This window comes from Tyto alba, unplaced genomic scaffold (assembly GCF_018691265.1).
Source record: "Tyto alba isolate M040663 unplaced genomic scaffold, T.alba_DEE_v4.0 Super-Scaffold_23, whole genome shotgun sequence".
NCBI classification, from domain to species: domain Eukaryota; kingdom Metazoa; phylum Chordata; class Aves; order Strigiformes; family Tytonidae; genus Tyto; species Tyto alba.
Genome location: NW_024881297.1, coordinates 27,694,515 through 27,704,448, shown reverse-complemented (window position 1 = coordinate 27,704,448; position 9,934 = coordinate 27,694,515). Strand labels below are relative to the sequence as shown.

Here is a 9,934-nt window from a genome sequence, read left to right as displayed (position 1 = left end):
AGGAGACGCGCGGGCGGCGGGTGTGCGCGGCGGGGGCGGGGGGCGCCGGCACCGGATCGGCCTCGGCGGCTCCCCGGGGCCCGGCCGCGGCCCCCCTCCACCCCCGCCGCCGGGCTGCCGCACCCACGGGGCTCCGCAGACCCGCGCCTGACACCCACCCGCGGCCCCACGCCCGCCCCGTGTGGGGATACATACCTGCCCCCCCCGCCTCATATCAGCCCCCATCCATCCGCTGCCCCCCCACACCTACCCCATATCTGTGACACCCACGCGTGGACCCCGCTCCCGCCCTACATCAGAGCCTCTCACCCCCGCCCCGTGGCTAGGGTCTGCCGCCCTCTCCCCGGGGACAGCCGTGGGGATGCTCCGGGGCCAGGGCAGCCCCCGCCGGGCTCCCTCACCGGTCCCGTGTCCACGTCGTGGCCCTTTGCTGGGGCGCGCGCGATCTCCAGGCACCCCTAAAAACCCGCGGCCGTCGGGTCTTAATCTGCGTCTGCACCCCACGGTTTGTGACCCCGTCCCCGTTTTGGGGTTTGAGCCCACAGCCGGGTCCGGGCTGTGCCCCCTCCCGCCTGCCCGAGGACGTGACCGGGGTCCCGGGGTGGGGGGGGCACATTGCTTTAAGGGGGGCTCGCTGCCCGGGGGGGCACGGTCTGTAGGGGTGCCCCTTGCAGGGGGGGGGAATCGCCGCCCGGGGCGCTCGTTGCGCGGGGGTTACCCACGCAGCGGCTGCTCCGCCACCCCTCGCCGAAGTCGGCGGAGGGGCACCACACCGGCGGGGCCACCCCGGCGCCGCCAGGGGGCGCTGCCGCACCGCCGGTGCTACCGGGGCGGGGCGGGGGCGGGGCTGCCGGTCCGGGGGCGGGGCCGCCGCAGGAGCCCCCGGGGTGCGCGGCGCCGGGGCCGGGTCCCCGCGTTCCCCACATTGCCCCTGACAAACCCTCCATGCTCGTGGCTGTTACGAGCATCACGCGTGTCCGGGGCCGTGGCGCCCTGCCCCCGTGAGCGCGGCCCCCGCGGCTCGGGCGTCTCCCCCTCCTCGCTTGCGCCTGGCCCCGTACCCGCTGGTCCCCCGTCACACCGGTGGCCCCCGGGAGGCCGGACCCCCACCGTGGTGTGGGGCAGATCGGGCCCCACGCTGCACTGTGACCCCTCGGTGCGGCTCGGGGCTGAGCAGCATCCTGGGTGGGGCGCGGCCCCTCCGGGTCTGGGGGCTGCGAAGGGGCTTCCTGGCCCTGCTCAGCCCCCCTTGGGTCCCCGTCCAGGGCAGCATTGGGGTGACCCCGTCCCAGGCGTCCCTCCACTTGTTGCTCTGCTGCCGGGGGCTCAGAACCATGGAGGGATGAGGCCTGGCAGCGTGTTTGCCCAGGAGGGGCTTCGCAGTGGGACCCTCAGTGTTGGACCCACACTGGGCCAGGGTGGCCTTGGGGCACCTGGTGTGGGCACCCCACTCCCCAGCCACCCCCACGTCTGCAGCAAGACCCCTGCAAGGCTCTGGGGGCGCAAAGGGCAGCAATGGCCTTCGCCCCACCAGCTCTGGGGGGCCACGGGGTGCACTGTCCTGGGGGGTGGCAGAACCTGGCAATACCCGTGGGGCAGGGGGTGCGTGGGGAGGGGGGCTGTGCATGGGGAGGGGGCTGTGTGGAGCCACCTGGGCTCTGGCTGGGGGCCACGCGTGGGAGGAATCCTGGCGAGCGTGTGGCTGCAGCCATCCCGGCCATCTCTGCTCTGCAGGGTTTGCGCAAGCTCCGGGGCCTCTGATGCAGTGGTGGGGGGCACAGAGCAGCCATTTGGACCCGCAGTGCCCTCCCCCGCATCCTGGGGCATCGCCTGCCTGTGCCCCCACCAGCCCTTCTGCAAGGGTGGCTTCCCTGGAACATCTGGATCTTCCTCCCAAACATCTGGTGCAGCAGCAGCCCGAAGCAGCCCCCTCGTTCCGCCCAGCCAGCTGCCTCTGGGCTGCTTCTCCACCCCCGCCTCCCCCCGCCCCCCCATGCTTCTGCCAGCACTGCTGCCTCACCAGGGTGGGGCACAGGGGCAGGCGTGTGACATCATTGTTTTAACAGGTGACATCACTCAGGGGGGTTGCAGGCAGCTCCCTGATGACGGGTGCCTGCACCACTGCCCATCTCCCCCCTCTCAGCAGCTGGCCTCAGCCCCTTGCAGGCAGCACTGTGGCCGGATGCTGTGACAGACAAATGACGTCACGGCTCTGGCTCTGATGTCAGGGCTCAGGCTCTGAGATCACAGCCACAGCTGTGGTAGCAGGGGAGTGACAAGGGGCTCTTCTGAGGTGGCGGAAGGAAGCCGGCCCCACAGGGACCCGCAGCTAGTGAAGGGATAGGGCGGTCTGGGGCAGGCTGGCAGCCAACTCAGCCTGGGGAGGGGTCCGGGCTGCCAGTCCCCCACCTGGCCGGCAGCTTGGGTTGTGTCTGGGGCCCTGGAGCCAGCTGGATCCCAGGGGCCTTTTAAAATGTTGCAATTATTGGCAGCATGGCCCCAACCCCGACCAGCCAAAAATGCAGATTACGGTGACAGTGGAGAGTCATTGCCAAACATCCGAGGCAGGATGAGACGTTCCCTGCAGAGAAGAGGATGTTTTGGTGAGGCGAGAGAACTGAAGTTGTTTTTTGGGGATGGAGCTGCTGGCCCTGGCTAGCAGGGCTCTGCTGAAACCCTGCAGTGGGCTCGAGGGGCACCTCGGGCCCGTCGCGGTGAGCGTGGCGGCTGGCTCAGCCTCAGCCGAGGGCTGAACTTGGGCAAAGCAAAATCCAGCCCCGCGGCTGAGCCCTACGGCAACAGGACCCCACTCATCAGGGGTCTGCTCCCCCAGTCCTGGGCTCCCTCCCGCAGGGACCTCCAGGGCTGTTCTGCGACCCTGGGGGGTCCCTTCCTCTGCAGAAGGCCCCCCGAGTGGTGCTCAGGCATTGGCCCCGGGGGTCGGTCCTGTTCCCCACAGGGTCTCCGTGGAACTGTGAGGTGCAGTGGCTCGGCCCCAGCCCCGCTGCCCGCAGGTCCTGGCTGTGTCCCAGCTCTCCCGTCCCCGGAGCCGTTTGTTCTCCATCCCCGGATCACGGCCGCTCGTGGCAGCCCCGAGCTCGTGGGGGCCCCTCTGGCAGGGACGGGCAGGGGCCTGGAGCAGCGTCACCGGGGTGCGGGGTGGTGCCGCAGGATGTGCCCCTGGCACCGCGCGTGGGTGTGGGACCCGCGGTGCCGCGGGCAGACACTGCCCCGGCTCATACCGTACCCACACCGTACCTAGACTGTACCCCACACCCACACCGTACCCATAATATACCCGCACCATACCCTTACTGTACCTATACCATACCCATACTGTACTCACACCACACCTTTATTGTACCCATACTGTACCTGTACCGTACCCATCCCATACCTATAGGGCACCCATCCCGTTCCCATCCCATACCGACACCGTACCCAGCCCGGCCGGGGGCCGCAGCCCCGGCACCGCACGCGCATGCGCGCTGCGTGGCGTCTGACACCAGCCCCCCCCCCCCCAATCCCTAACTCGCGGCACCCCCCCGCCCCCCTCACTCCCCCCCTTCCTCGCGCGCGGCGGCGGCTCGCGCCCGGTGACGTCAGGGGCGGGCGGCGGCGCGCGCCCCATCCATCCCTCCATCCGTCCGCCGCGGCGGCGGCGCGCGCAGCCCCCCGCCCCCGCCCCGCCGTCCCCCCCCCCCACCCCCCCACCCCCCCCCCCCCCCCCCAAACCCGCCGCCGCCGCCGCCGCCGCCCAGCCCGGAGGGTCCGCCCGCCCCGCCCGCCCCGGCCCGGCCCTCCCCCGCCCGCCCGCCCCCGCCCCGCGCCCCCTCCCTCCGCGGATGTCGGTGCGCGGGCCCGGGACGCACCGCCCCGCGGGCAGCACGGCGTGAGGAGCCGCCGCCGAGCCGCAGCCGCGCCGCCGGCCATGGGGCCGCTGCTGGCCCTCGCCGGGTGCTTGCTGGCCCTGCTGGCCGCGCCCGCCGCCCGCGCCCTCGAAGGTGAGTCTGGGGCCAGCGGGGCGGGGGCCGCTCCCGGTGTCCCTACCCCCCCCCCCCCCCCCCACCGGGACACCCGGCGGCGGGAGCGCCGCAGCTGCGCGACCCCGCGGCCGCTGTCGGGGGCTCCGGCGGGGCCGCAGCGCCCGGCCGGGGCGGGGGGGGGGGGGGGCGGGAGGGGCCGCGCGTCCCCCCCCGCCGCCGCGGCGGGCAGCGCCGCCGTGACAAAGCAGAGAGCGGGCGCAGCCCGGCCCCGCCGCGCCGCGGGGTGTGTGGGGGGGAACCGGGGGACACCGGGAGCAGGCTGGGGCGGCGCGTCCTTCCCCGCGCCCCCCCGGCCGCGCCGCAATGCCGGGCTGCGTCCCCCGCCCCGGCCCCGCTCGCAGCCGCGCCTGGCCGCTCGCTCTCGGCCGGTTTCTGGCGACTTTCAGCCCGCCCCGCCATCCCGTTTTCCTTTGCAATCCAAAGTTTTCCCCACAGCCACGCAGGGAAGTTGCCGCTCGGCGCCGCGGCGGAGGCCGGGGGTCGCTGCGGGCCGGGGTCCCCCCCGCTCCCCGCTCCCACCCGTGACAGCCCGGCCTCGCCCCCAGCTCCTGCTCTTGCATAACTGGGGCTGCTCCTGCTCCCGGAGCCGCCACAGCCTGGCTGCGGAGTTTGGCCGTGGCTGGTCTGGTGGCACTGGGAAAATGTTTACCCAGCGATGGGGCTGTCTGTCTGTCCAGCCTCCCCTGCCAGCCGCTTTTTTCCAAGCTGCGCACGTCTCGTTCCCTGCTCTTATTGATCTATTCAGTAAATACTTTAGCGAGCTCGTCAGCTCAATGGCCGGGCTTTTCAATGTGCGAGGGGCCACTCTTGGCAGCGTGAGCGTGTTTTGGAGCTGGCAGCCGAACGAGCCGGGAACCGGCGGTGGAGAAGTTCCTCGCGATGCCTGAATGCGTGGGGCAGGGGGCTGTTTTTCCCTTTAAAAGGGGAGCGATGGGGGTTCTGAGTCGGCTCTTGGTTTTTCTCTTATGGGTTCCCTCTGTCCAGGTGGGAATGGCCTGGCAGAGGTGAGAGACTGGAGCAATTGGTTGGTGAGGCTTTTTTGGGGAAGATTTTTCTGTCCCCTTTCTTCGCCCACCTTGGAGCGAACCAGGTGAAGCCGCTGGCATCTGGTGTCGTGGCAGTGGCAGCGCCTGACCCGTCCCCAGGTCAGAGGGATGGAGGAGGAGGAAGAGGTTCGGGCAAATGCCAGCTCCCTGCCCCAGATTAGAGTCTGGGGCTCCGGGAGGCTGGAGCCTGTGGTTTCCATCTGGCCAGCCCCTCCTTGCCCTGCTGGAGGTTGGGCACTTAATTAGGGTCCCTTGAAGGGAGGTGGCAGGAGCAGAGCAGCTCATTGCACCCCGCAGCTGCCCCCGCTCAGCTGACACCCGTGCAGTCGTTAGCGCAGGGTTGATTGACCCACTGGCACCGACTCGGCAGGCTCAGCCATGCAGGGGACAGTGGACAGCTGAGCCCACCGGGGTCACTGGCTCCCACCCCGCTCCTGGGGACCCCGGGCCTTGGAGGCATCGTCCCTGCTCGATGGTGGCTCGGAGCAGCCGGCAGATCCAGAAGTTTGTGGGGGCGGGAGGGACAGGCATCACTCATTGCATAAGCTCCCGTTGCCTTTGGAAACGAGGCTGCAGAATGATGATGTGCTGGAGGGAAGTTCCTCCATCCTCTTCTACACCCCATGAGCTGGAGCGCGGGGCAAAAGCCAGTGCGGAGATGCCCCCCTCCTTCCAGCAGCACACTCCCCTCCCGAGGGGCTCCCCTTGGGGGTGAGGGGCCGTTCTGTCCCACGGAGCCTTGGGTAGCCTGGCAGGGCAGGGGGTCCTCCAGAGAGCTGGGGAAGGAGCTGTGAAGGTCTGTGGGCAGGAGGATGCAGAGGGGGGCTCTTGGGACCCCCCGTGCCAGCTGGGCTGACTGGAAAGCAGAAGGTGGCACCTGAGCTGGTGCCTTGGCCCAGCCATCTCAGCCCAGCTCTGGTTTCCCTGATACAGGTCTCCACTGCCCAAGCTCAGTGCAGTGGGGCTCTGGGGAAACTCTGGCAGAGCTGGTGCTGCCTGGGTGCCCCTGGGAGTGGGGTGCAGGGTCCCCGTCCTTGTCCAGAGCCTCAACTCCCAATCACCTGCTGCCCCAGTTTGCAGCTCTGGAAGCTATTCATTTGTTCCTGGCTTCGGCTGCAGGAGAAGGGGGAGGCAAAGTCCAGGTGATGGGGTGGAGGGTGGTAGGGGGGAAGCTCTCTCAGGGGGACAAAGGGCACTGGTGCATGGCTCCTGTCTGCATGAGCAGCTCTGCCGCTTGCCGGGGCGGCCTGGAGCCTCCCTGGGTCCCACTGCATCAGTGGGCAAAGCTGGGAGAGGAGCGAGGGCAGGCAGGGATTGCCCTGCTTCTGTTTTGGAAATACCTGTGGTTAAGGGTGGCTGCGGTGTTTAGGTGCAGCGCTTCCCTCTCACCGCCTTGGTGGTCTGGCGTGTCTCGTGCACGCCAGGGGAGCGCCCGTGCCCGTGTGTGCACGTGTGTGTGCGTGCCATTTCCCTGGGCGTGCGTGGACGTGCCCAGACCGCGCTGGGTTCAGCAGAGGTGAAGAGAGGGGTATTTGGGGGCTGCCGGGAGAAGGCAGGAGCTGTTGGGGGGGCTGCCGTGGGGACTCTGCACTGGTGGGAAGGGGAGGGTGCCCGGCATCCCTGCGTGGAGTGTCCCAGGGAGACCCTCTCCCTCTGGGAGCCCTGTGGGTGCTGTGCCATGGGATGCCAGCGTGCCCTGGTGCTGCTGCAGTGTCCAGAGCAGCGGACTGGGCTCCGGCCCCCGTCTCGCATGCTCGCTGTCCGGTGATGTGCACTGACACTGAGAGCATGGGGCAGCAGCTCGGCATCCCTGGCACAGCACAGCAGCGCTGCCCGTTTTGGGGTGAAGCTGAGGCGTTGCCTTCTCACTGCTTGCAGAGCTGTTTTGGGGCGCTGTGGGTGGTGCGGAGGTGGGAGCAGCTGTGGCATCCCCCTCGTCTCTGATGTCTCAGCCCCACCACTCGCCCCTCGTCTTCTCTCCGTGCCATTTCCATGTGCTCCGCGGGAGCCTGCGAACGGGGAAGGAGCGGGGGCTGCTCAAGCTCTCCAGCTGGTGATGCTTCTCCTCCAGTGTCGTGTACCAGTTGGGCTGATGGGGAGCAAAACCACCCCGGTCCTCCCTGTTCCTCAAAGGCCCTGGCCCCCAGATCCTCTTCTTCTGGAGGAGCTGACTGTTTTGATGTTAATCTGTTCCCCTTCACCACCAGCCTGTGCCTGGCCGGTGTGGCCGGGTCCCCGCTGGGGCAGGACCGGTTGCCTGCCTGGAAACCGGGAGCATCGTTACTATTGGTAGAGGTGACTGTGGCAGCCGGGTTGGATGTTGGGGACGTGGGGGTCTGCGGAGCAGCGCTCACGTGCGCCGTGGGCTGCCCGGTGCCGGCGCTTCTGCCGGCGGGTTCTTGCGCAGCTCGTTCCTGTGCCGCGGCAGCGCGAGCAGCCGGTGGCGGGGAGGAGGGAGCTGCTCTCTCTGTCAGGTGGATCCTGCTGCTGAGGCCTCGCCACCATCTCGCGAGCGCTGGGGAGGCTCTGCAAGGTAGCGGGGCTGCCCCCGTGCTCCCACTGCTCCCCCGTTCCAGACACCTTCCCCTGGGGACGGCTGCCCGCAGCTGGGGGTTTGGTGCCACCAGTGGCCTGGGAGGCAGGAGGAGCTGAGACAAAGTCTGTGACCACCCGTGGCCCCGTGGGGTTTTGGCTGTGCTTTTGGGGTGATTTCCCGTGCTCCCCATGGATGGCCTGGCAGCAGGAGGAGCCTCTCCGAAACGACGCAGGGGGCACGTGCCTCTGCAAGTGCCCTTTGTCCTGGGAAGGGGGGTGCACAGGGGTCCTTCCCGAAACTGTGGGACAACCTGGGGTGACGTGGTCAGGGCCAGATCCTCAGGAGCTGTTGAGTGCCCAGGGTGGGACAGGCTGTGCTGCGGTCCTGCTGAGTCAGCACTGTTTGCGTGATGGTAACCAGCAGGCGAGACCGCAGCTTTGTCGTGGGGCAGGAGGTTCCTCTTCCAGGCGTTTAAATGATTTCAGTTCCCAGATTGATGCCGAGCACCTTCTTTCTGCCAACCCTGCAGATGAAATTCTTGCTCTGTGCCCCTGAGACCCCCTGGCCAACCCACAGCCCTGCTCGCAGTGCCTCAGCCAAGTGCAAAGTCCTCCCACTCCTGGCTCATCCCAACAAGTTGCGGGGCTTGTCTGAAATGCCTGGATGAATTCAGCGGTCCCAGGGTTGGGAAACGGGCTCCTTGGAGATGGTGCCAGCTCCTGGTTGCGGCAGCATGGCTGACTCAGCTGGTGAGCGGTGGATGCGTCTGCCTGTTTCCTTCCGGTGGTCCCTGCTTTGCCAGGCAGACAACACTCTCCTTGTGCTTGGTCTGAATTTTATCTCTGTCACCTCCTGGAGAGCGCATCTGGCACGTTCCTGTGGACGTCCCTCTCTATGCGGGGTGCTGACCCCCCGGCCGGGAGCTGTGGGCTGGGGTCCCTCCGGTGACCTGTCCCCTTTTGCTGTCGCTGGTGCTGGAGCTGTTCCCCAGGAAGCAGCTGCTGTTCCCCAGGAAGCAGCTGCTGTTCCCCGGGAGGTTGGGGGGGTGCGTGCGCATTTCTGGGCCCTGTTTGCATCGCGGCCGTGCAGAGCAGAGCAGGCAGAGGCCACCGAGCCTCATTTTGCACTGGGGTAGTGCTGCTGGTGCTGGACCACGTGCTGTGTGTGCGTGGGGTGGTCCCATCCCTGGGGGTGCGGAGCACACCCGCTGCACCCCGTGCCGGACCCCGTGGGCAGCCGGGGTGGCCGCAGCGGTGCGTGCCGGGGCTTTGCCGAGTGCCTGGAGAGGTTTTGTGTCCAGCAACATCTTCCCCCAGCTCTCCCAAACAGAGTGTCGGCTCCATCCGCACCACAGCTCCTTCTCGAGGGGACGTGTTTTCCTCTCCTTTGGATTTTGCAAGCCAGTGCAAGACCGACTCAAGCTATTTACAGACCAGGTTTTGCTGTTGACTTAACTTTTCAGTCACTTCCATTTAATGTACCTTGGCAGGCTGACCTGCCAGCGGCAAGCAGCAGCAAATATTTTCAGCATTTTCTAATTCGGCTCAAACTTCTTGTTTTCTTCACTCTGTGCCTCTTATTTTAAGAAGGAAAAGTACTGGGTGGGCCATGAGGACTGTTTTGCTGGATGTTACTCTGTTGTGGTAGGTTGCTTTCCCCAGTGCAGTCCAGCCATTTCTGGGGCTAAATATAGACTCACAATGTCCTCTCCTGGCCAGGGGAGTGGAGCAGACTAGAGCTGCAGTCATGCAGATGCTTTGCAGGATCAGAGACGGTCCCAGCACTGCTTGAAATGAAGAGCGTGTGGGGTTGGCAACTGAAATGTTGGATAATGACCTTGCTGCCAGCTCAGTGCTTCTCCGGTGGGACTGTGGTCACGGTGCCATGAGGGGAGGGACAAGAAGAGCAACCTCGGCTCCAGGGAGTGTCAGCCTGCGGGGAAGGTGAGAGCAGGTCTGTAATGTCCAAAATGTGTGGACTGAGGCACCAGTGGGAATTGCAGATGGCTGGGAGGGAGTCTAATTGAGTTGGAAGTTGCATCTTTAATTGAGTGGACTAATTAGCCTCTTGCAAGATGCTGTTCCTCCAAATGAGATCGCGGCAAGGATGGGCGGGCGTTGATGGTCGTGGTGACGGGCAGGTGAAGGGCAAGGTGAACCAGGAGCGTGTGGCTCGCTTGGTAAATAATGGGGCTGTGGTGTGGGGCGGCAAGCGAAGTAATTCCTGCTTTTGGACTTCCTGCTGGACTTGGCACTCTGGTATCCATCCCTTGGCGACTGAACTGAGGAGGAGGATTTCAGCTGGGG

At 66.9% G+C, this 9,934-nt stretch overlaps 1 protein-coding gene across 7 annotated transcripts in view; it reads left to right on the top strand.

Moving 5' to 3' along the window:
- The first annotated feature begins 3,822 nt into the window (after positions 1-3,822).
- LRP1 (LDL receptor related protein 1) overlaps positions 3,823-9,934 on the top strand; it is an 89,190-nt gene continuing 83,078 nt past the window's right edge. For 4 of the 7 annotated variants that reach the window (XM_042796430.1, XM_042796429.1, XM_042796428.1 and 1 more), the window contains exon 1: positions 3,827-4,004. In XM_042796430.1, the coding sequence (XP_042652364.1) occupies positions 3,932-4,004 (73 nt within the window). In that variant the 5' untranslated portion in view covers positions 3,827-3,931. Of the gene's footprint in view, positions 4,005-9,934 lie in introns of all 7 variants that reach the window. The other 3 variants (XM_042796433.1, XM_042796434.1, XM_042796431.1) reach the window with 2 other exon arrangements.